The sequence below is a fragment of the Bos indicus genome, chromosome 3 (assembly GCF_029378745.1).
Source record: "Bos indicus isolate NIAB-ARS_2022 breed Sahiwal x Tharparkar chromosome 3, NIAB-ARS_B.indTharparkar_mat_pri_1.0, whole genome shotgun sequence".
NCBI lineage: Eukaryota > Metazoa > Chordata > Mammalia > Artiodactyla > Bovidae > Bos > Bos indicus.
This window is the reverse complement of record NC_091762.1, coordinates 94,597,910-94,624,971: the sequence shown is the minus strand read 5'-3', so window position 1 is coordinate 94,624,971 and position 27,062 is coordinate 94,597,910. Positions and strand designations below refer to the sequence as shown.

The following is a 27,062-nucleotide window of genomic DNA, read 5'->3' as shown; positions in this document are numbered from 1 at the left end:
ATATCAAAATTCATTTTTTTGGACCGTCACAGAATATACCTGAGCCTTATTTTAGTGATAGCAGAACACAGAACCTTCAAGTTAGAAAGCTCTTGTGGAATTGATTACATATGTGAGAGTAATCAATTCCACAAACATTTACTGAGCCTACACTGTGCCAGTGAATAAGACCCACATGATTTCTGCCCTCAGAATTCTCAGTCTAGCAGGGAAACTACCTCACATGTGGCAAATCCTTTGAGAAGTTATAGGATGATACATATGATACCTATAGGGTCTCCCTCATTTTACAGGTGAGAAGTCCAGCTCCAGAGAGGTGAATACCCTGCATTCTTATTTTTGGCATTGATCTCACACAAAACCCGCAAAGCCTCTCACAGATACGAATGATTTCCACTAAGATACAGGCACTACATTTTACTTCACACAGATAAACTAAAGATAGAGTGGTTCCTTTCATTGTTCCTCAGTGAACCTGGCACAGCTTAGGTTTTCAATATTTATTTATTTATTTATTTTTGGCAGTGCTGGGCTGGCTTTCTCTAGTTGCAGTGAGTGGGAACTACTCTCTAGCTGCCGTACACAGGCTTCTCGTTGTGGAGATTTCTCCTGCTGCGGAGCAGGGGCTCTAGTACGAGGCGGCCTCGGTAGTTGTGGCGCATGGGCTTAGTTGCTCCACTGCGTGTGGGATCTTCCTGGACCAGCAATTGAATGGTGTCTTCTGCACTGGCAGGTGGATTCGTAACTGCTGAACCATCAGGGCAGTCCCTTCAATAACTATTCTTGAATGAATGGATCATAGATTCTACATCAGGGATTTGTTTCAACTCCCATCTACATCTCCTCATCTAGGCTGTGGACTCAGGGCCGTGCCTTTCATTTCTATAGCCTCAGCAACAACCTAGAGCAAGGCATGGCACCTGGCAGGTATTCCAAAAATACTGAATGAACAAAGGAACGAATAAATGAGAGAAAGCTGGGTAATATTATCTCTCTGTTGCCTCAAATAACAAAGATGACATGCCCCATACTTGTTCCTCTTCTCAAAACCCCTCCTTACCTCAGTTTCTATGAAACCTTACTTTACCAGCGCTTCCCCTGCACCTCTTCCTGCTCCTGTCTCCTAAACTGGCTCTTTATCCGCTGGGCCCTTTACTTCCAAGTTTCAGATGCAAATTTCCAACTGTCTGCCAGACGTCTCCATTTAGTCTGAATGCCTTAGACATGTACATAGTTGACTATTAAGTAAGACCTACTTCATTTGTGTCTTCTCCAGTTACTAAGCCCTCATCAGTACCCAGGACAGATCTGGGCACATAGCAGGTATTTTAAAGATGCCTGCTGAAAGAACAATCATCCCTGACACCCCAGTGCTTTTGCATGGACAAATTTAGCATCAGAGTTGCCAATCCATTTCCTCTTCAGTCTTTTTGCCTCCCAATTGACATCAGCACTATTCAGAGCAGTCTGAGGAGTCTCCCTAAGGAATCTGCTTAATTTGCCACCTGCTGTATCCTTTCAGTGACTCACCCAACTCCCCTTCAAGACAGGAAGAAATGGGAGAAGAAGTGATGTGGGAGAGGGCCAGGAGAAAAAAGAGAAGCTTGAAACAAGATTATACTTAATATATCCCCAGGTAACAGCGAGCAAAAGGAAATGATTGTTAGATTTTATATTAAGAAATGGCTGGTGATAAAAATAGGACCCTTGTCAGACAATTTGAAGAAAACAAATGGTTAATAAATGTATAGATGATTGTTCAATAAGTAATCAGAGAAATGCCATTTGAAATAATGAGATACCATTTTACGCTATTAAATTAGCTAAACTTAAACTAAGATAATATTCGATGCTGGCAAAGGTAGAGTATAATGGGAATCTCACTAGTGAAGTCTATGCAAAGGATATAATCTGAAACTGAGGAAGAGTTTTATATACAAAGATGATCACTGATCACTGCAATGTGATCCATAACAGCCCCAAGTTGGAAAGTAGTTAAATGTTCAAACAATGGAGAACAACTAAACTTCGAGAGGCCAGAACTTGTACCTCATTGTTTTGCCGCTGTTCAGAGTGACCAAAATATGGTAAATGCAACAAATACTGTTAGTGAATGAATTAATGAATAGATATGGTACATTTTCCTTGTAAAATGCTATGAAGTCATTAACATATTTTAAAAGATTTTCTAACAACTTTAGCTGTATTCATGTCATAGCTTTACATTAAAAAAGACAAGATAGAAAATTGAATATACATCATGATCTCAATTATGTTGAAAATTCATAGAAAAGAAACCAACCACAGTGTCAGTAAAATTTTCTTCTTTATGTTTGTATATAATCTCTAAGTGTTTTTTAATGAGTGTATATTACTTTTATAATTAAGAAAAACTAAACTCATAATGAACACTGGCAGTTGCTATTATTATGAATAGTCCAGGGAGAAGGAAACATGGGAAAAAATAAGGAAGACAAATCATAAGTTGATCATTGTTGTAGATGGATGATGGTACTCAAGTACTCCTTAGTCTTCCTACTTGAGTGTATGTTTGAAATTTTCCATTATAAACAGCTAAAAAGAAAAAAAATAGTAAGGCCCAAAACAGCATGGCATCTGGGGAAAGTATAAGCAGTTCCATTTTCACTGAAGTGTAAAGTACAATATTATATGGATTCTAAGATGCCCTTTTTTGTTTCACATTTTAACATCTCTGAAATAAGGATATACCTTACAATTGATAGCGTTTTCAATTTTTGAAACACAGTACTTAAGATAGGAAGTGAGGCTGGAACTAGATCGTGGAGGTCTTGAATGCCAGGCACTTGGACACCGTCCAGAAGAGAACAGGGAACCACTGAGGGATTTAGTGGTACCCACCCAACACAGGGGGCTGCTAGGTGGCGCTAGTGGTAAAGAACCCACTTGCCAATGTAGGAGATGGAAGAGACACATCTTACATCTAAGATATAAGGTTCTATCCCTGGGTTGGGAAGATTCCCTACAGGAGGGCATGGCAACCCACTCCAGTATTCTTGCCTGGAGAATCCCATGGACAGAGGAGTCTGGTGGGCTACAGTCCATAGGGTTGCAAGAGTCAGACACAACTGAAGTGACTTAACAGGTACGCACCCAACCTGTTGTGTAGGGGACATTCATTAAGTGTGTGCTAAATGGTGAGGCTTTTGAGGATGGGGAAACTGCTGCTCATGCCAAGGGCCAGGGGACACCGGGACACTGACTTTTATAGGAGATGAATTTGAGGCCTTGCTGTCTCCTCCTCATCATCTCATGAGTCCCATTTCTCTCCAGCTCGGCAGGGTAAAACCATCAGGTTGTCTTGATAAAGGCTTTCTCTCTCCAAATCCTCAATTACTTCCATTTTCCTGATAGTAAGAAGTATTTTCCCAGAACCTGAGCCAACAAAAGCTAAACAAATGTAAATGTCCACAAGCCTGGGTTCCATGGTACATTCTGACATGACATTCTAAAACCTTTTTAGCCAAAAACAAAACCTTGGGCTAAAGCCTGGCCCAGGGACCCACTTATGAAATCATTTCTAAACAGAGACATAGGGAGTTAATATATAGAGGGCAGCTAATAGGCTACAGTGAACTCCCTAGCACTTCTGGGACTTAACTTAGACAGTCCAGGATCTCCATCCTGCCCTGGGCTGGGCTTTCCCTTTGGTCTCATAGCTACTTTCTCTTGGGAGTTGGCTCGAGTCACCATAGCAGACAAGTCCCCTGAGGATCATTTGCATACAGGTGCCACAGTGTTCTAAAAATAGAATAAACACTCAGCTCCACAAAGCAAATGCCTTGAAATTTATTTACAAGGGAGGGGAGACAATCATGTAAAGAGGGAGGAGGGACCTGTCAGAGGCAGCCTGACAATAAGGGAACCACATGGTGCAGGCTGGGAGTCAGGAGGCCTGGGTATGATTCAATTCTACCACTAACTTGCTTTGTGGGTTTATGAATACCAGCTTCCCCACCCCACCCCCCACACTCTGGGCCTTGGGTTTTCCATCTTTAGATGATTTTTAGGGCCCCTTCTAGCTCTGTAAATAGCAAGAGTAGTAGTAATAACAATAGCAAGAGTAATAATAATTGCTAGCATGAATTGAATACCTACTAAGTGTTAGGCAGTGTGACAAGCATTTTTTTTCTTGCATTATTCATCAACCCTCACAATCAGCTCTTTGAGGCAGGTAGGAAAGAAACTGAGGCACAACATGTGTTAGTACTTGCCCAAACTAACGAATATTGGAGGTAGGAGTTTAACCCCTGTGCTAGAGTGACTTCCAGAATACTAAAATGTTACACTTATTCCTGATTTTTTTAATCTAACAGTTTCACTGCCTTAAGCTCATGCCATCTCTTACATTCTTTCTCCTCAGGTTCTAACCACCCTAGGCTGTTCCCCAGGTCCCAAACATTGTGTTCTTCAAAGTCTCCTTGCTTTTCTCACGCTGGTCCTTCTGACTGGAACAGCCTGATCCCCTGCCCTGCTGAACTTGTCACCACTTACCAATCAGAATTCAGTTCAAATGCTTCCTTCCCAATTCATTTTCTCCAATACCCACTGGCAGAAGTGATGACTGATTGCCATTTGTTGAGAATAAGAGTATGCCAGGTACTATGCTAATTCTTACAACGTTTTAAGAGAGGTTCTATTATCACAACCATTTTACAGATGAAGTTCCTGAGGTTAAATACTTGCCTTAGGTCATATAGCTAGATAAAAATCTGAATCAGACAATCTGACCTCACAGCCTTCCTAAGCCCTTTTCCACCCTCTCTCTAATGAAATCACGTATGAATTGCCAAGGTGACTGTCTCCTCCACCAGACTACAAACTCTTCTAGTTCTTCTTCCTTTTTTTTTTTTTTGCTTGCTTTTTGTTTTATAGGATTAACTGAATTGCTGGAAAGTAATTTGGAGCAGCATAGAAAAGATGAAAGACTAAGTTCTTCATTCTGTCTGATCTTTCTCTGCCATTTAAATCCCTTTGGGAGGGGCTTCCCTGGTGGTCCAGTGGCTAAGAATTCATGCTCCCAGTGTAGGGGGACTGGGTTTGGTCTCTCGTCAGGGAACTAGATCCCATTTGCTGCAACTAAAAGTTCGCCTGCCACAACTAAAGATCCCAAATATCTGCATGCTTCAATGAAGACTGGAGATCCCACATGCCGCAACTAAGACCCAACAAGGCCAAATAAATAAATAAAAATAGTTTTTAAAAATCCCTTTGGGAGTAAGTATATATATTTAATTATATACCTTGGCACCATTTTAGTTTCCATCTCAGGAGTGTGGGTGAACCACCTCCTCCAAGAAGCCACTTCAAATCCTCATTCTCATCATCCCATTAATTTTAGTGTCCTTCAGCATTTATACTTCATTTAATTAAACACAGTAAGTATTAATGAGTGGGTTCTGTGAGGGGCGGTGGTTAAGAGTCTAGATTTGGGGGTTAAGGACACCTGAGTTCAAATTCCAGTTCTGCCACTTTCTGGCACCTGACCTTGAACCAGATCTAACTCAGAGCCAACTAGTTAGCTGCAAAGCGAATATCCTTTCTTTGGTGGTGTTGGGAAGATAAAATGAGATGAATGTTGTGATAGTGCTTGGGCAGCTGTAAAGTTCTGAATAAACATTAGTCACAATCATTTAATTGACAGTTTGCTCTTATAATCTGTGGTTCTTGCCCTGGTGTCATATGCAGGACAGGCCTTGGATTCCCGGAGAGCTGGAGCTGTAGGAAAGTGTGAAGAGCGAGGAATCCAAGAAAGCAGGGATGCTAACTGCCTGAGCAAACTTCCCTGGAAGGAAATTAAAGGTCTAATTATGCCTCTGCTGGTGGTGAATTTCCAGGCCAGCCTTGGGCTCAATCAGTTAACACGGCAACACAGCAGTGGGGGAGGACAGTAGCCAGAGAGAACATTTTCTCTCCCCACAAAATGGCATCTCATGGGAGCCTGGACACAAAGTCCAACCTTAGAATCACCTCTGATTTTCTCCAATCACTCTTTCTCTTCTTATTTCCCTTATCTCTTCCTCCCCAGGTCCCAGCAGAGAAAACTGAAAGCTTCAGCCAGTTTATGGCACTGTGGGTTCAACCTGGAGCCCTATTAGTACCATCCCTGCAGAAAAGGCTGGGGTGTCCTGGAATGGCTCATGGCAGCACTTAACTGTTGCTGTGGTTAGGTCTCAATATTTATATGCAGAAATCGTGTGGTCCAGTGGGAAGGGCCCTGGCTTGGAGGTGAGTCATGAAAGCTGGGGTTCGAGTCTCACGTAATCCAGCTATGTGACCTCTGATAAAGCACAGATGCTTTACTTCTCTGGGCCTCAGTGTCCTCATGTATATAATGAGGATGACAAGACCTCTCAGAATCAAATGAGATCAGATATACCAGATGATCTGACCAGACTAGTGTCCAGAGGGCAACGAGAGGACAGCAAGTAAGAAAGCAGCATGTCCATTCCGGACAGGCCAACCCGAGAGAAAGCCCAGGCCTCCCAGCCACTGATGGGCAGAACTGTCCAGAGGAAGTTCCCTGCGGGGAGGTAAAACTTAATCTAGGGCCAAGGGAAGGGTTGGGCATGTGAGGTGCACAGAGAATGCTGGCCTTGACTTTGAGAGGTATAAAGTACAACCTGAGAACTCAATTTCATTTTGACAACTTCTACTGAATGCCTACTCCTTGCCAGGCCCTGTGCTGTGTGATGGAACTGTGGATCTGTATCAGACTTGGCCCTTGCCCTCAGGGAGCTTGCAACCTGAGAGGAAGACAGACAAGTTCTAGATACATGCAACGTAGCTGGTAAGTATGAGAACTAAAGGAGGAGCCCTAAACCCAGGCTCCGGGAGAGGTGGGTCAGGAAAAGAGACCCAGAGAAACTTAGACTTGAACTGAGTCTTTAAGTCAAATGGAAGTTTGCTGGTGGGAAATGGGGAGGAGAGGTCAGGCTCCCCCGTCCCTGGGATTCTCCAGGCAAGAATACTGGAGTGGGTTGCCATTTCCCTCTCCAATGCATGAAAGTGAAAAGTGAAAGTGAAGTCGCTCAGTAGTGTCCGACTCTTAGCGACCCCATGGACTGCAGCCTACCAGGCTCCTCCATCCATGGGATTTTCCAGGCAAGAGTACTGGAGTGGGGTGCCATTGCCTTCTCCGGAGAAGGGGAAGGAAGTAGCAAAATCTTGTATCCTAACTCTCACAGCCAAGAGGCGCCTAAGTAGACATGACAATTAAGTGTAATATGGCATCCTGGATGGGATCCTGGAACAGAAAGGGGATATTAGATAAAAAACTAAGGAAATATGAATAAATTGTGGATGTCAGTTCATAATAAGATATCAATATTGGTTAATTAGCACAAATGTACCATACTAGTGTAATAAGGTAAAAGGAGAAACTGGGGATGGGGTAAATGGGAACTCTCTGCAATACTGTTTGCAGATTTTCTGCAAATCTAAAACTACCCTAAAAAATAAACTTTGGGTTCTTTTTTAAAGCACATCCTATGTTTGGATCGGCAGTTTGGAGAACACAAGGGTGCAGTGTGGACTGACTGAAGGGTGAGTGACTGAAGATGGACCTGGGAAGGTAAGGAAGGGCCTGGAATGCCAGGCAAAGCAGTTTCCTGGGTATGGATGGGCAGCCCTCCCTGGTTTAAAGCCGTGCAGTGACAGTGATCAGAGAGCATGTGAAGGAAGCAAGGCTGAGGGCAGGGAGATCCATTCAGCTCCAGATACAGTCCAAGGAGAAGAGAACAAGAATCTGAGACAGGAAAGGGGCAGAGGGACAGGCAGGCTCAGATTGCCCTGGTTAATATTTAGGGGACAGAACTGAGGAGGGGATGCATACAAGAGAAATTTGGAGGGTAGAACTGATAGTTTTTATGAACAACTGGATGAGTAGGACCAGAACTGAGAATAAAGGGGGACCCTCAGTTTTAAGCTGGGGGCAGTGGTTGGGGTGCTCAAGAGAGGGAGCATAGACACCCCCTTGGACTTGACCCCCCCATCATCTCCCTCCCCATCACCCCCTGGGCCTGAGCTCAAAGTCTCTGCGTCATTAACACAGAGTCGACAGACTTCACAGAGGAAGGTGAGAAGCACAGGCGTAGAGAGAGGATACGAGTTTCCAGCTGTCACCTGGCAACCCAAGGTGTGGGGCAGTGGTGTTGGGCCATGATGTGGGGGAAGGGGGAGCCTGCAGAAGGAAGGAATGATAAATCCTTAGTTGAGTGGCCTCCCTGACACCTCCCCCTGCCCTTAGCAACCCATCAGGCAAGACCCCAGGAAGCGAGGAGAATGTCCTGCCTTTGAAGGCATCCAGGCATCTTCAGGGGCAGAGCACTGCTGCTCTCTCCAGCCCCCATTGAAAACGGGAGTAAAAGGTCCACAGCTCACATCTGATTTCTCTGCTGATGAACTCCACCCTGTACACACCATGGCTCCAATCTTAAAAATGGCAGCAACCAAGACTAGTCACACAGTACAGCACAATAGAGCACTCATGAACTTATCCTGCTCCACCATTCTGAGTGACTGTGGGCAAATTTACTGACCACCTAATATGTTACAGGCACCATGCTAAGTCCTTTCCTTTTATTCTCTCGTTTGCTGCGCTACTAAAGTAGCCGTTAATGTTATCCCCATTTTACAGCTGAGGAAACAGGTTCAGAGACGTCGTTATTTGTCACACTGCTGGGGCCATGTTTTCACTCTACCTCTACCACAACTAACGAAGCCCCCACCCATCCTCTCATACTGCCAGAATGTGCTCCTCACCGGGCACTGCATTAAGTGCTGAACCACTTAATTACATACCTGTTTATCAGTGATGCCCATTAGAATCACCTGTGAAGCTGTAGAGGGTGGAGAGAGACAGGGCTGGTAGAAAGGGAGAGAAGCTGGAAAGCTAACGGGGGATAGTTTGAAACAGATAACCCATCCCTTTCTGAGAGTGTTTCCTTGGAGACGCAGCTCCAATTTTCAGCTATGACACTGACTCTCAACCACCTGTGAGTTCTTGGGGTATCACAGGGCAACGGGAAGAGTGGTGAAGGCAGTTGGCTGTAAAAAGAGCACAAGTTCTGAACCCCTATTGTGCCATTTACTAACTTTGATGATATTTGTTCAAGTCTCTTAACTTCTGAGTCTGGCAGTTTTGTCATCTATTCTGTGCTCCATCATTGTGATGATTTTCTTTTAAAGGCATGTAAAGTACCTGTACAATCTATAGTTGTTGCTCAATAAATTAGAACTCAACAATATTTTCACCATCTATTGAGTGCTTTCTGAGCACCCAAGTTGTTACATATGTAATGATATAACAAGGAGGGTGGGGTACAGGGCATCATACATGGGTTTTGAAGCCCAATGTACATGCGTGCTAAGTCGCTTCAGTCATGTCCAACTCTGTGCAACCCTATGCACTGTAGCCTGCCAGGCTCCTCTGTCTGTGGGATCTCCAGGAAAGAATACTGGAGTGGATTGCCATGCCTGCCTCCAGGGGATCGTCCCGATCCAGGGATCGAACCCTGATCTCTTACGTATCCTACACTGGCAGGCAGGTTCTTCACCATTATCACCACCCGGGAAGCCCCTAAAGTCAGAAAAACCTGGATTAAAATCTGGAGTCTAGAGACTTCCTGGTTCCAGTGGTTGGGACTTCGCTTTCCAATGCAGGAGGTGTGGGTTCGATCCCTGATGGGGGAGCTAAGATCCCACATGCTTTGGGGCCAAAAAACCAAAACATAAAACAGAAACAATATTGTAGCAAAGTCAATAAAGACTTTAAAAATACTCCACATCAAAATAAAAATCTTAAAAAAAATAATCTGGACTCTACCACTTACTATTTTAGTGAAATTAAGCAAGCTACCTAACTTCTCTGGACCTCAGTTTTGTTGTTCTTGTTTAGTTACTAAGTCATGTCTGACCCTTAAAGACCCCATGGACTATAGCCTGTCAGGCTCCTCTATCCATGGTATTTCCCAGGCAGGAATACTGGAATGAGTTGCCATTTCCTTCTCCAGGGGATCTTCCCAACCCAGGAATCGAACCTGTGTCTCTTTCATTGCAGGTGGATTCTTTACTGCTGAGCCACCGGGGAAATCTGGACCTCAGTTTACTTATCTATAAAATAGGGATAATAACAATACCTACCTAGTCACAGGATTGCTGTGAGAACAACATGAGTTGCTAAAAGCACTGAGCGCAGTGCTGGCCATTAGGCAGTGCCATTGTCAGCTCACATCAACTCTGCCGGAGGTATTATTAGCCCCATTTTGCAGGTGAAGATATTTTACATAAATGGTGGTTGCTGTTTATTGCCACAATAACTATTGATGTGTGAAATGGAGAGGGAGGCCTTCTGAGTAAGAAAGCAAAATCCTCCAGCCTCCGGGCCTCTAAAACCAGGGATCAAGAGGAAGCAAAACCCATATCCGTCCCCTGTGGCCCCCACACAACCACTGTCTGTAGCCTTTATTCCTCTATTCATGTCAGTCATGGCAAGAAGCCCCAGTCTTCCAGGCCATTCCTAATTACTGGGCTTTGATTCCCATACAGCTGTGTATATCATCTTTTCTAACCCTATTTTCTCCTCTCCCCCTTGAAGGCTTTCCCTGGGCCTTCTGAAACCCACAGTTGGTCATCAGAAAAATCTCATTTTCCTCCACCTCTGGTCTGGATGTTTTCCTCACCTTCCTGCTGTGATTGAAAGCTGATTCTCCTTGAGGGCATGGCTTCTCCCAAATTGATGGCTGCTCCTCTCTCACCACCTCTGAATCTCTGGGCCAGAAAGTAGGACACATGTTATTGCTTTCCACCCCTGCCTGCAGATCATTCTCTTTCCCTCCTTCAAAAAACAATGTGCCCTCCAGCTTTGGGTCTCACATTATGAGATTATGCCACCCACTCATCCCTCTGCTGACCAGTGAGCAGTTCTTGCTTCATGTTACTCTCTCCATAATTCTTGGTGATTTCATAGCCACAGAAGTGAGCCTTCCCACATCTTCCCTCAAGTTCCTCTTCTCCCGTCATGCTGATCTCCATCCCTACCTCAGCCACTCACAATTATGCCCTGCACCTTGTTGGTACCAATAGGAATTTCAACCTCCTATTCTCAGATAGCTATGATCTTTCTAGCTCATTCCTTCTAGATTCCCAGCTGCAAGTCTTCAACCTCTACCATCTTTTCACTGCCTTTACATCATCACCTCCTTCTCTGTCCAGCTTGAATTCTAGGGCCTGTTATGACTCTGGCTTCTCACACACACCTCAGACTCCGCTGGTCCTCTATTCCTTCGTCATACCCATTCAGCAAAACAACACTTTCATTAGAGCCAGCTCTCTGCCTCTTCTATGACTGCATCCACAGAGTAAATAACATGGTCGGAGAAAACACACAACTATGCTCTGAATTCATGAATTTAAATTTATGATCACTAATTTCAAGTGGAGCCCTAATGGTAATCAGCAATCAAATTACATTTCCCTAGTCTATTCCCTCTCCCACCTTCTGAGACGACTTTCTCCTCTGTTCTTGAATCTCTGCCAAGAATCTCTGTTCTTGAAACTCTCAGCTGACGACCTTGCTTCCTACTCCACCAAAAAAGTATCCAAGAGAATTCCCACCAGCACATGTAGCCCCTAGCTGCGTGTGTGTGTGTGAAGTCACTTCAGTCATGTCTGACTCTGCGATGCTATGTCTGTAGCCTGCCAGGCTCCTCTGTCCGTGAGATTCTCCAGGCAATCTGGAGTGAATTGTCATACCCTCCTCCAGGGGATCTTTCTGACTTAGGGAGGATCCTGATCGAATCTGCATCACTTTATGTCTCCTGTATCGGCAGGTGGGTACTCTACCACTAGCGCCACCTGGGAACCCAGCCCTTGGCTGCACCTGTGCCCATTCCTTCCCGCTCTGCCATGTTAATATGGACGCACAGTCTGTGCTCCTAGCAAGGACTCGCTGTGTGTGTCATCCCATTCTCTCTCATCAACTCAAGGACACTGTCCTAGAAGCTCTCCTCTGCCTCCCACGATGTCAGTTTTGTTTTCTTTCTTTGTTGGTTGCTTGATTTGTTGATCTCTATTGAATTGTTCCACCGGCACACGAACATGATGCCACTTCTCTCATCTTAGAAAACAAAAATCAGAAACATTTTCCGACTAACATTCCCCTTCATCTTCAGCTACCCGAAATCCTTAGAAGTGTTATGTACGCCTGGTCTCTCTAGTTTCTCTTCTCTCACTCTTAGCAGGTTCTCATCGCCACTACTCCACCAAAACAGCTAGCGTCAAGGTTACCAATAAAATTCCTGCTGCTAGATCCAGTGGTCAATCCTCAGTCCTCATACAGACTGAGCAGCAGCACTGGACACAGCTTCTCTCTTCTCCCTCAAAAAATTCTGTTTGGCTGCAAAGACCCCACATTTTCCCTTTTCAGTTGTTCTTTTTCAGTATCCCTTGTGATTCTTATCTTCCCAACATCTTCATGTTGGAATATCTCTGGTCTTTACTCCTTAGAATGTTCCTATTCTTCTATCTTCACACCTTTCCTTTTTATCTTGTTTGGCTTCTTGGTTTTAAATACCTTCTCTATGCTAATGACTTGCTAATTTATATCTCCAGGCAGGGCCTCTGGCCTGACCAGCAGATTCATTTATCCAACAGCCTATTCTATATCTCCACTTGGTTATCTAACAGGCATCTCAAATTTAACATAACCAAAACTCAGTACCCAATTGTCTCCCCAAATCCTGATGTCCCCGAAGTCTTCCAGATCTAAGTCAGAGGCATCATTAACCTTCCAGCTGCTCAGTCCAAACACTTGGGATCATCCCTGACTCCTCTCCTTCCTTCTCTCCCACATCCAATTTAACAAGAGACCCTGTCAACAATATTTTCAAACTGTACACACTCTGACTACCATAGCTGACCACTTTTACTACCACTACTCCTACCCCTCTACTTCAAACCACAGTCATTCCCAGCCTGGATTATTACAACTCCTAACCAATCTTCCCACTTCTGCCTGTTGTTGGTTTATAATTTATTCTTGAAACAGACATACCCTGCCTCAGAGCAATCCTGTTAAATATTAAAGTGCAAGACACTTAAATATTCTGGAATTAGTAGTGATGGTTGAACAATTTTGTGAATACTAAAAATCACTGAACTGTAAAACTTAAAAAGGTGAATTTTATGATATAAGAATTATATCTCAATTCTTAAAAGTTATTAAGTGCAGCATGGATTGGATCCCGAAGTAGTAAAAGAACATTAGTTGAAAAACTAGTGAAATTCAATTAAAGTCTATTTAGCTACTAATACTGTATCAATTTTAATTTAGTTTTGGCAAATGCACCATGGTTGTATAGGGAAACTGGGTAAAGGATATATGGGAACTCTGTTCTATCGCTTGAAATTTTCTATAAATCTAAAATTATCAAAAACTAAAGTTTATTTTAAAAAATATAAGTCAGATCATATAATTCCACTGCCCAAAATTCTCCCATCTCATCCAGAGTAAAGCCCAAAGCCTTCAAATATTTTTCTGAGGAAACTCCATATTGCTTTCCATTGCTGCTCCAACAAGGGCTCCTTGTGTACAAGGGCTCCAAGTCTTTGGCAACACTTAATATCTTTTTAACTTTATACTAGCCACCCTAACATGTATGAGAATATATTTCCTGGTATTGATTTGCATTTCCTAGTGCTGCTGAGCATTTTTTTCATATACTTTTTGGACCTTTCTTATGTGTCTTTGGAAAAATGTCTATTCAAGTCCTTTGACAGAGCTACCATATGATCCAGAAATTCTACTTCTGGGTATGTACCCAAAAGAACTGAAATAAGAACCTCAAAGAGATATCTGCAATTCCATGTTTTTTGTTGTTGTTCAGTTGCTAAGTCATGTCTGACTCTCTGCGACCCCATGGACTGTAGCACACCAGGACTCCCTGTCCCTCACTATCTCCTGGAGTTTGCCCAAGTTCATGTCCATTGAATCAGTGATACTATTCAACCATCTCATCCTCTGTTTCCCTCTTCTCCTTCTGCCCTCATTCTTTCCCAGAATTAAGGTCATTTCCAATGAGTCAGCTGTTTACATCAGGTGATCAAAGTATTGGAGCTTCAGCTTCAGCATCAGTCCTTCCAACGAGTATTCAGTGTTGATTTCCTCTACGACTGACTGGTTTGATCTCCTTACTGTCCAAGGGACTCTCGAGAATCTTCTCAGCTTCTCTGGTGGCTCAGACAATAAAGAACCTGCCTGCAATGCGGGAGACCCCAGTTTGATCCCTAAGTTGGGAAGACCCCCTGGAGAAGGGAATGGCTACCCACTCCAGTATTCTTGCCTGGAGAATTGCATGGACAGAGGAGCTGGGCCAGGCTACAGTCCATGGGGTCGAAAAGAGTCAGATACAACTGAGCAACTAATATCTGAATCCCATGTTTACTGCAGCATTATTCACATCAACCAAGATATGGAAACAACCCAAATCTCCATTGATTTAGACAGATGAAGAGAAAGTGGTATAAACATGTAGTGGAATATTATTCAGCCTTAAAAAAGGAGATTTTGCCATTTGTAACAACATGGGATGATGAATCTGGAAGACATTATCCTAAGTGAAATAAGCCAATAACATTACTGCACAATTCTATTTATATGAGATATCTAAAATAGTCAAATAAAAGCAGAAAATACAACAGTGGTTTCCAGGGGCTGAGGGGAGAGGAAAGGAGGACTTGATGAATTTGCTATAATGTTTCAGTTATACAAGGTGCAAGTTCTAGAGATCTGCTGTAAAACATAATACCTGTAAGTGAGCAGAACTGTAGTATTTACTTAAAATTTTTAAGAGGGCAAACCTTATGTTAACTGCTCTTACTATTGAAAAAAAGGGAGGGGGTAAGAGTGCACAAGGAAACTTTGGAGTTGAATAAGTCTACCATCTTGATTGTGCTGATGGTTTCAGAGGTATTTGCATGTGTCCAAACCCATCGAATTATAGACATTAAATATGTACAGGTTTTTGTATAACAATTACATCTTTTGGGTTAAAAAAAAAAACCCAAAGACTTATAAGGCCTCCAAGGCCCAACACAATCTAGCCCTCCCACTAACTCCAGCTTCATCTCTGACTACTCTCCCGCTCAGTCCCACTGGCCTTCTACTATCCCTGGAATGTGCCAAGCATACCCCTGCCTCGGGGTTTCTGCACTTGCCTTCCCTTCTGCCTGGGATCCTCTTCCTCCAAATACCCTATACCTCCTTTAGAATTTTACTGAAAAGTGCCCTGTTCAGTGAAGTTCACCCTGACCACCTTGATTAAATTTATAAACAGCCCACCTATCCTAGCCTATCCCCCTTACCTGCTTCATATTCCTCTGGAGTACTTACCATCACAGGACATACTGCATATTTACTTATTGCCAGTCTCCCTCCTTAAATCTAGGGGAATGTGGGAAAGGGGATTCCATTTCTTACTTTCACTGCTGTGTCTGTAGCACCTGAAACAATGCTTGGTGCACACAATGTAAATATTGCTGAATGAATGAATGAGTAAATAAACGAACAAACGTATAGAAGTTTGTTGTGGCTGGAAAGGATACAGCAAGAGGGAGGCGGAGCAGAGGCAAGAGCTGTGACTGGGAGATGTGGGAGGATTTCAGTCACCTCACAGAAAGAACATCCTACAAAGCACATGGCAACTGACCCTATCTCTTAATATCTGCCCTCATTTCAGCTTATGAGAGCCGCCTCTTGCTTGGACTATCTCTATTACACCCTCTCCTCCTGCCGTACCCTGCAATGCCCCCCACCTTCCTCCCAGAGGTCTTTCTTACCCACTTTATGTACTGAACTCTCCCTTTCCTACATGCCACTGCATACACTCAGCACCACAGTTTATTTTATTAATATTAAAATGTTGTGGGTTACCAATTGTATTGATACAACTGAAAAGCAAAAGAGAGCAAGCACTTAAATACGATTTATGGTAACAGAAAAGAATACTGCAGAGAGTTGTTTAAAGACCACATCAAGCTGTCCACATCACTAATTCCCAGTGTTTCACAATTTGTAAAATACATAGCAGCGGCTCAGTGGTAAAGAATCTGCCGCCAATGCAGTTTTGATCCCTGGGTTGGGAAGATCCCCTGGAGAAGGAAATGGCAACCCACTCCAGTATTCTTGCCTGAAAAACCCCACAGACAGAGAAGACTGGCAGGGGGTCCATGGGGTTGCAAACAGTCAGACATGACTCAGTGACTAAAACAAATAAAAACAAACAAAATATATAGCTACATATCCCTGTAAGACACAAATAACTTCTCCCCGAGTTAGGGCAGTAACACAAAGCTGCTGACCCAAAAGTTCAAGCGTGTGCAGCAAATGTCTTGGCTACTTCTTTCCTACAGCTATACAATTAAAAATATACAAGGAACTGTGTGGTTAGGGGAGGAAAACCAAAATAGTATTGTGCTCATTAAATAAAGAAAAGTCCTGAGGAAAAATTATCAGCAACACACATTTTAGCGCTTAATGGTCTTCTGAATTGTTTTCTCTTCCCAACTAAACTGCATGTGCCATTAGGGCAGGGCTCTGACAAAACAGTCAGCCATCACCACCACTCAGCTTGAGAGTCAGAGAAAGCATTCAGGTAGATGTTCCTCAACTCCTAAAAAGGATGCAGAATCAGCTCAGATCACATTCAGACTTTCAGTTGCCACAAATCAATCCTTGAGAGTAACAGAGTTAATAAGAACAAGGCTACCAACTAAGGATCATTTACTATGTACCAGCCACTAGGCTAAGCATTATCTCATATTATTCTCTCAACAACACAAAGCAGTTGTTACTAAAATTATCCGTATTTTAGAAAGAGGAAAGTGGAGTACAGGGAAATAATGGGACTTGAACTAGGTGACGGCAGCAGAAGTGGTTTTGGAGCACAGGTTGCTCCATCCAAAGGCTGTGCCCCTGATCACATGCTGGGCTGCTTCTTGAACAAGTAAATCAACGCAGGGATCTCAGCATGCAGCCGCAGAGTCAAAAACTGAGGTTAGCCTGGACCACAGAGGGAATGAAAGAGACGGAGAGCCCTGCCTCTGAGGATGTTATTATATGCTAGAGCCAACTTTCATTACCATAAAGCCACCTCTTCCATGGAGCCCTCTCTGATGCTCTCAAGTTTAGAAGGAGCACTCCCTCTCTGAACTCTCAAAACTTTCTGTACCTCTCTCAAGGCATCATTAATATTTGCAGCATCGTCGCTATTTGTGTACGTTATACCTCTCTTCACACCCGAGCACCACCCTCTCCTTCGAAGGAGGGATACTGTCTCACCAATCCCTGCAGAGCCTACCAGAGCCAGACACACAATATGGGTCCTTGAAAGCAATCGTGATTTTGCACACATCTTTCGCTTGTAAAGATCTTCGCCAACACTAACCTGAAAACCTATTAACTCAATTGCCAACACCCAGTACAAATGGCCCCTTTTTGTGAAGCCTAAAATAGCTTTCCCAGGCAGAGGTAGTAGCTCCTTTCCTGTGTTCCCGCAGCACTTTCTTCATCTCTTTATATCATTTATTTTGTATTGTAGCTGTTTATTTGCCCTGTTATGACAGTGCCTGGCACATAATAGGCACACATGTTTATTGAATGAGTGAATGTGCAAATGGCTTATGGGTTACTTCTTTTCCTCCCACGCCAATTTGGGTGGCAGGAAGGCAGTGGTGGGCCCAAAATGTGCAGGCCCCTAGAAGAGCTGATCAGGATTGCTGGTTCACTCTTTCGCAAATTACAAAAGCAGACTATGCTTGCAATTCTGATTTGACCTCCCGTAGTCTTTGTTGTGATTTTAAAAATCAGATTAAACTTCCCTAGCAGCTGGTTCCTACCGGCTTTGGGAAGATGAAAGTGTCAACATGTCTCTGCAGCCACACCAGGAAATTTGCTGCCTAGAAAAGTCGATTCTGAATATCATAAGAGCTAAGTAGGGAATGTTGTACTCAGCAATGTCTCCATATTCCTGAAGCCACAGGGACCTGTCACAGCCCTCATGTTCCTACTCAGCCTCCAGCCTCTTCTGTGCTGCCCATCGGTCTCTCTATGGGTCTGCATTATGTTCTGGTGGCCAGATTTCAACTTCCTGAAGGTGGCATTAAGGACCCTGCAATGGGCCCTTAGTAAAGTCCTCTCTCTCTGGATCTCAGCCTCCTCGTGTCTAAACTGAGACTGAGATGTGATAAGCTCCGAGCTCACAGGCTTGTCGGCACCAAACAAGATGGCAGGCGTTCTCAGCAGGAAGTCTGAGCCTAAGCCACAGACAGGACCTGTTTCAGGGAGTTAGCAGAGGGGGCTCTCATTAGAGACGAGGGAACCCGAGTCAGAGCCCTAAAAAAAGGGGAGGATTTATAATATGTCTTTTCCATGTTATTAATAGATGCTGTAGTAGTCAGAATAATGGTCCCCGAAAGATACCCATGTCTTAATCCCCAGAACCTGTGAATATATTACCTTGCATGGGAAAAGGGACTTAGAAAATGTGATTAAGGTTTTAAAATGGGAAAGATTATCTCAGTCATTCAGGTGAGCCCAAGGTAATCATATGGGTCATTATAAGAGAAAGGCAGGAAGTCAGAGAGAGAGACAGAGGTTGACAAAATTTACACAGCTGGCTAAAAGACGGAGGAAGGGATTGTGTGGCACAGTGCCCCTTCCCCCAAAGTCACCACCAACACAACAAAACAACTTGAATAACGGAGGTATACACAAGCACCTCAGTGACTGAGGATTTCAGAGGCGGGAGGTCAGAGAAAGCAAAAGAGGGTGGAGAACAGCAATTCCAGGACAAGCCCGGGAGTGAGGACAGTGATCTTTAAATCCTTCACAAGACACAGAATTCTTGAACTCTCGACAGAAAAATGCTGGGCCAGCCAGTCCATTTCTCAGTCTCTAAACAAGTAATCCCAGACACAAGAGACACACCTATTTTTAAGTCTTCCTGACAAGAAGGTCACCAAAAAAAAAAGCCTCGCTAGTGGGAGTGAGAAAGAGGACATCCTGGCCTTCCACAGTGGAGGACCCTTCCATTGCATCCCCTGACAGAGACCAGGCCTGGAGTGAGCCTTTTAAATTGTGAATAGAATTGAGCCTGAGCCCCAGTTGCAAGCTGGGGACGAGACCCAAGTCACAGTTTAGTGATTCCTGAGCTCAGCACCTCAGTGCTAGAGTTTGAAATAAGTTGATTTTTTTTTTTACTCATGGCCCTTATCACAGATGAAATTAGATATTTTTCATTCATATACTTAGAGTCTACTTTGGCCACCTGATGCAGAGTTGACTCACTGGAAAAGACCCTGATGCTGGGAAAGATTGAAGGTAGGAGGAGAAGGGGACGATAAAGGATGAGATGGTTGAATGGCATCACCGACTCGATGGACATGAGTTTGAGCAAGCTCCGGGAGTTGGTGATGTACACAGAAGCCTGACATGCTGCAATCCATGGGGTTGCAAAGAGTCAGACAGGACTGAGCGACTGAACAATGATACTTAGTGTCTATCTCCCCTACTTCAATGAAAACTCCAAGAGAGTAGAAAGAGTATTTCCCCACAGCTAGCACAGTGCCTAGCACAGAGGGAGTACCAGATAAATGTCTACTGAATGGATAAAAGAATGGAGTTTACTGTTTGGCTCTGCACAAGTAATTTGACATCTCTGGGCTCAACCACCTATATTGGTGGGGTATATATATATACATCCCTGGTGGCTCAGACAGTAAAGAATATGCCTGCAATGCAGGAGACCTGGGTTCGATCCCTGGGTTGGGAAGATCCCCTGGCGGAGGGCGTGGCAAGCCACTTCAGTATTCTTGCCTGGAGAATCCCATGGACAGAGGAGCCTGGCCGGCTAAAGTTCATGGGATCGCCAAGAGTCAGACAAGACTGAGCAACTAAGCATAGATACATATAATTTGATTTCTTTTTGGCTGTGCTGGGTCTTTATTGCTGCATGGGCTGTTGTGATGAACAGGGGCTACTCTAGTTGTGGTGCATGGGCTCCTCACTGCAGCGGCTTCTTTTGTGGCAGAGCAGAGGCTGTAGGGCGTGTGGGCTTCAGCATTTGCGGCTCGCAGGCTCTCGGGCATAGGTTCAGTAGTTGTGGTGCACAGGCTTAGTTACCCTGTAGCTTGTGAGATCTTCCCGGATCAGAGATCAAACCCATATCTTCCTGCCCTGGCAGGTGGATTCTTTATCACTGAGCCATCAGAAAAGCCCAACCACCCATTCTTTAAGGAGATAACTACCTCCTTGGGTCAGAGGGAAGATGTGAAGACACAAAGAATGATTCAAAGCACATACAGGGAGAATTCACATGGCTGACAATATCCATAATCCCAATCTACTCAAAGCGTCACAATTCTCCTTGGACTTTACTTTCTATGTCTTCCCTTGAACTTCACAACATCCCATGAGGCAAGAAGAGAGAGGATTATTTTCTCCTTTTGATCTTTGGGGACACAGGCCCATGGAGGGGAAGAGTTACTCCAGATCACACAATGACCACACTGCAGGGCAGAGCCAGGACTAAAACCCAGGATTCCTGGGTTGGCGCCATCATGTCACAGACCCCCAGATTCTTCCCTTCCCTCAGACCCAATAACCCTCACAATGGGCTCTACATGGAGGCAGTGGAAGGCCAACTTCCACCCTTCTCTTCCCACAGGTCCCCAGGGGTTGCTTGGCAACTAGCACCTGAGCAGTAAGTGGCCTCTAGTCGGGTCTGTTGCTGTGCAGTTACCAATTCTCCCTCCTCCCTCCACACCTGTGCATGCTCTCACTCTCTATTAATGAGATTTCTCCCCTACCCTTACCTCCTCAGTCAGATTATCTTCTCTAGTCCGCAATAATTAACCTTTCCGGACACAGAAGAGGCTCTCAAGGACTTATATGGTAAGGGACGCTGGGAAACAAGGCACCACCAGTACCCTCACGATCCCCCAGAGGTGGTAGAAACTCCTTTTGTGAATGGTCCTGCTCAGCAATATTAACCTCCTCTTCTTCCCTCTCCACCTTCCACCCTGACAATGGCTTTTTGAAATCCCCTGGGAGAGACTGAATGAGCTTGAGAAATTTAATTGAACGCTTCATACAGTGCTAATGAATCCCTGGATGCCGTTCCAGCACTTCTGGAACCACAGGTGGGAAACCTTGGGAGGGAAGTCAGTCATTGTCTGCATGAGCGGCAGGAGCAGAGAGAGGACAGAACCTAACTTTTACTGTATTCTTAGTATGTGCCAGGCACAATACTATGTTATCACGTATAGCTTCCCCTCAACAAACCTGTGAGACCTTTACAGTTGAGGATATTATCTACTCATAGAAGTGGAGTGACTTGCCAAAGCCTATATATCTGCCTGCTTCAATACACAAAAGATATTAAAATACATTACAATGACAAAGGCAATATTCAAATGCTTACATTTTAATGCATTTATAAACAGTACAGAAATGTTTATTTTCTGCTACAGAAAGTACATATGCATACAAACATACACACACAAAAAAATCTTTGCTAATTTTTTTTTAGCAAAAGCAATGTGCTTATGTCAGATCATATTTGATTGTCATTGATTTTACCTCAAAACGTGGCTAACATTGAACTTGTGCTAGGTGTTGGGGAAACATGTCTAGCCATTTTCTGTGCTCACTTGCTGCTGCTGCTGCTGCTAAGTCGCTTCAGTCGTGTCCGACTCTGTGCGACCCCATGGATGGCACCCCACTAGTCTTCCCTGTCCCTGGGATTCTCCAGGCAAGAACACTGGAGTGGGTTGCCATTTCCCTCTCCAATGCATGAAAGTGAAAAGTGCTCACTTAGGCTCACTATAATTAGTATAGTCCTCAATCAGAAGCTTCTTTGTGGGTTTCTTTTAAAGCTACATATATATCATGGGGGTTCATTTCATTAAAAATAGATAGTACAATCAATAAACCCACTTAATGAGGCACAGGAAAACTGCAAAAGCTCATAATGGGCTGAAAATGAATAAAAGAGTGAGGGAGCCGCCACTGCCAATCCCTTAGAAGGACAGACTTGTCTCCTTCCACCTGAAGAGTGTTTGAGTGTAGAATATAGACTGTCTCCTTCTACCTGAAGAGTATTTGAGTGTAGGATATACGATCATCTAATGTGGAGATCAAATGAAGACATCTGTGTCAATCCATATAGCAAATATTAGTATACACTGATTTTGTATTCAAAGATAATAAACTCCAGTAAGTTTCTTCAGCTCCCTAAGGAATAATCAGGCATGTAGCCTCTGACCCATGTCAAGAACCTTTTATTTGTTGTCTAAGGTCTCTCTACAGAGAAGCAATGGCACCCCACTCCAGTACTCTTGCCTGGAAAACCCCATGGACGGAGGAGCCTGGTAGGCTGCAGTCCATGGGGTCGAAAAGAGTCGGACACGACTGTGTGACTTCACTTTCACTTTTCACTTTCATGCATTGGAGAAGGAAATGACAACCCACTCCAGTGTTCTTGCCTGGAGAATCCCAGGGACGGGGGAGCCTGGTGGGCTGCCGTCTGTGGGGTCGCACAGAGTCAGACACAACTGGAGCAACTTAGCAGCAGCAGCATTAAGATCTCTCTAACCCCCAAACTGCCACCCGACAGCCTCTCCAGCAAATTTCTCTTGGCATCCCCTCCCGGCACTTTCTCGGCCTTGCTCCATTTTCACTGGATTGCTCGCCATGCCCCAAATATCCTGTGCTTTCAGCCCCCTCTGTGCACCGGCTGCAGGGAGGACGTCAGGCTACACAAATGGAAGCACCGGCACATAATAGGCACTTAATAAATGCTGATTGATCCTCACCATGAGGTAGTTAAACTAGATCAGTGGTTCTTCAATTTTAGCCTACCTCAAAACACCCGGATGGTTTGTTATAGCACATTATTCGGCTATACCCTAGAGTTCCTGATTTTCTGGCTGTGAGGAGGGACCTGAGATTCTGCATCTCTAACAAATTCCTAATGGTGCTGATGCTGTTGATCTGGACACCACACTTCTAGAACCAATGAACTAAATGGCCTGCATAGTTTCTCCCATTTCCAATGGTTTATGATTCCTTGATGCTTTTAATAGAGAATAAACAAGCAAAATAAAGTTTTATCTGTATATAAATTAATACTTAATATGACCACAAATGGAAACATGGGCTCTATAATACTTAATGGACACAGTGTAGAGAAAAAAAAACTCATACTTTAAAATCAGAAGACCTGCGTTGGAATCTCACTTTGTAGCTGTGTGGTCAACTTAAAGTAAATTAATTATGCTCTGAATATCTGTCCCATGGGGTTGTGAGATACTATTAATACATGGGAAAAATTGTAAAACAAAAAGCACTATAGGGATTATACTAATAACATATATGTACAATGTATTAATGTTGAGTGGACTGATAATAAATAATACATTTTGAATACTTTAAATCACAGATTTTTTAAATTTCCAATCTCAATGCTAATTCATTATCAAAAAGTATATGATGTACATGCTGCTATTATCATCTCAAATATGTATATATTTTATTAGTACACTGGTAAATACCAATAATAGTAGCTGTGGTAGCCAGTTTCCAAGATGGTCCCCAATAATCCTCACCTCCCAGGATTCATACTTTTGTATAGGTTCCTTCTACACTGAATTAGTGACCAATAGCATACTCTAATTAGAGACATCACCACTTTCGATTTGGTTTCTTGGATCTCTCCCCCTAGGACAAGCTAGCTCCATGTCATTAAGACATTGTATGAAGAGAGCCATGTAGGAAGGAACAAAGGTCTCCTACTAAAGCCCAGTGCCAGACACATGAGTAAGCCACCTTGGAAAGGAATCTTCCAGGTCCACTCAAGCCTTCAGATGACTGCAACCCAAACCAACATCTGCCAGCAACCTCATAATAGATTGCAAGCCAGAAACCAAGCCACTCCCAAATATTCAATCCATAGAACTGTGTGTTAATGAATTATTGTTTTAAGCCATCAAGTTTTAAGGTGATTACACAGTGATAGATTATGGACACAGTAACTAACATTTACTGTACATTTATTATGTTCCAGGAACTATGCTAAGCACTCACCAACCCTATGATATAGATGTCATTATAATCCCCGAAGAGGAAAGCCTGGCCTAGAGAGGTTAAGTAACTTAGTCCAGGTTCCATGACTAGTAATTGGCAAAACTTAAATCTGAATCCAGGCCTATAACTCCAAAGCCCAGACTCTTGGTCGCTTATCTGTATAATCCAGGATAAAACCTCTTGGACAGTTAAGCAGCAGAAGCAACTGAGTCCCCAAATGAGAGCAAACGTATAAAATCAGCAAGGGACAGTCCAGGGGCCAGACATGCAATAGCACTGGGGCCTAACGTCATAAACCCCAGCAAAGTTCTAAACTGGCCCCACTGCCCAGCCGTTGTACTAGCAAGCGAGTCAGCTCTCGGGACACTTCTGCCCAAGATGCCCAGGACTCACCCAAATCTGCAGCTTCACTCGCTTCTCGTGGCGGTAGACTGTCTTCACCTTAAAGTCGATGCCCACGGTGCTGACGAAGGCTGGGGTGAAGGTGTCATCGGCATAGCGGAAGAGGAAGGAAGTTTTGCCGACACTGCTGTTGCCAATGATGAGCAGTTTGAACATGTAGTCAAAATTCTGGTCAGAAGCATCTTTGACTCCGGCTTTACCATCGGTCACTGAAGCCATCTGCAGGAGAGACCTGTGGTCACTCAGGAACACATCTCCAGTGTCACTCTGAGTCACCTAACTTTTAATGGTCACACACCCATTCACACACTCACTCCCCACCCCAGCATCACTGAGGAAATACACTACTCAGAATCACCCCCGCACTGAACCTGCCCCAAATGTTATCTCAGGATTGGGGTGGAACCCAGGATTGGGGTGGAACCAGCTCCTCCCAAATATTCCTTCAGCAAACATTTACTGAGCACACTGTTCTGAGTCAAGTACTGTGCTGGGCACAAAGAATACAAATATGAATCAGACATGGTGTCTGACCTCTGAGTGGCCGCAGATTAGAGTAAAAACTCAAACACAAAGTAACAAAGCAGAGGATAAGTGATAAGACAGAGGGAAGCCTTGGCTGAGGAAGCTCATCAGAAGCACCTAACCTTCTGAAGACATGGTGGTCAAGGAGAGGTTCCTGTAGGAGACAGCTCCTAAGCTGAGTTTTGGAGTGGCTAGAGGGAGGAAGGTCAAGACAGCAAATGTTTGAACATTCCAGGAAAAGCCAACACAGGGCTCTCATTCTCCTGTTTCAAAAACATTTATGGCTCCCTATAGTTCTAAAGATCAAGCCCAAACTTTTCAACTTGACAAAGAACCAACCAACCAAAGAATAAATTCTCTAAATTTTACCTTCCCCTAAGGCTTCTCCCTACCAACCTGTGCTACTTTTTATAGAATTATGCTGTTGTTGTGGTGGTTTAGTTGCTAAATCATGTCTAACTCTTTTGCAACCCCACAGACTGTAGCCCACCAGGCTCCTCTGTCCATGGGATTTCCCAGGCAAGAATACTGGAGTGGATTGTCATTTACTTCTCCAGGGGATCTTCCCAACCCAGAGATCAAACCCATGTTTCCTGCATTAGCAGGTGGATTCTTTATCACTGAGCCACCAGGGAAGCCCATACCAAATTATACTCCACTCCAAATACGCTGTTATTTCTTGCTTCTGTCCCTTTAGCTCTGTATTCTTTCTGCCCACAATACTCTTCTGCTTCAAATAAACTCCTGTTCAACCTCGCAGATCCATGTGAAGGTTCACCTCCCCTGGGCAGGGCAGAGGATGCACTCCTGGCCCTAGGCTCCCAGTGCGCTCCAATAGCACTTGTATCATTTCAGAACTGTTTACTATTCCAGCTTCTCCTTTAGACCAAGCATCTTGGACCTAATGTATTTCATTTCTTAATGTATTTCTCTAGTTTCAGCACAAGTCCTAGTATGTAATCAGCACTCAGTAAATGTATACTGAATTAATAAAAGTCACATCACCACTCTGGGGCCCAATCTCATAATCTGGAAAATGGGGAGAACAATTTCTGCCCTGCTTTTCTCACAGGGCTATTACAGGACTCAAATGAGAAAACAAGGAGTAAGATCTTCATAAGCTGGTAAATCCCAACAGGTGTGAATATAAGTTATTATTATTCCAAATCCTTCAAAGCCTAGTTCCTTCATTTATTTACCTGTTCATTTGTTCATTCATTCCTCTGACAAGTATTTATTACATGCCAGACCTTCCCTGAGACCTCAGCACTCACAGTCCCGCCACTATCCTCTCCTTTTCTAGAATGATTTGAGTCTGAAAGCCATCCATAATCGAGCACTTGGTCCCATAGTCTTACTTGCTTTTTTATTTCTTTTTCTGCAGGGACCCTACTTCTTCACCTGCCATCACTCCTTCTGCTTAACACTGGGTACTCAGGCGGGTGGGGTGTGTAGTCAAGAGGAGGGCGGAAGGACAGCCCTGACATAAGATGTCCAGAGTGTCATCCTCTTTAGGAATTCCTGCCTTTTCCTCAAAAGAAAAGAAAGAGAGATGGATTTATCTCTCTGGGCCTCTCAGGTGAGCTATAAAGATAAGAAGCTGACAAATGCAGAAGGTGAAAAGCTCTCTTGAAGAAAAGCCAGATGAATATGTATGATTATTAGCAGCCCTTAGTAATACTTCCTTAAATAGGCCACCACAAACCTTCAGTGGCCTCTTCTCTTCCTTCTCTTTTTCTCCTAGCTCTCAAGGCTTTATTGGGACCTACACGCCCACCACTGTATCAGTCTGCCCCTTGGTAAGGCTCACTAGGCAGGTGTGGAACATGCCCAGGACACTTGGGGACTCAGACATAGCATTTACACGAAAGAAAAAGGTGAGATCGGAGGGGAACAATTGGCCTGATCCAACTGGAGAAGGAAATGGCAACCCACTCCAGTGTTCTTGCCTGGA

General features: G+C 43.9%; 1 protein-coding gene across 1 annotated transcript in view; it reads right to left on the bottom strand.

Moving 5' to 3' along the window:
- RAB3B (RAB3B, member RAS oncogene family) overlaps positions 1 to 27,062 on the bottom strand; it is a 71,058-nt gene that overhangs the window by 33,853 nt on the left and 10,143 nt on the right. Inside the window, exon 2 of the mRNA XM_019957496.2 lies at positions 24,575 to 24,802. Within this exon, the coding sequence (XP_019813055.2) occupies positions 24,575 to 24,802 (228 nt within the window). The remainder of the gene's footprint in view (positions 1 to 24,574; positions 24,803 to 27,062) is intronic.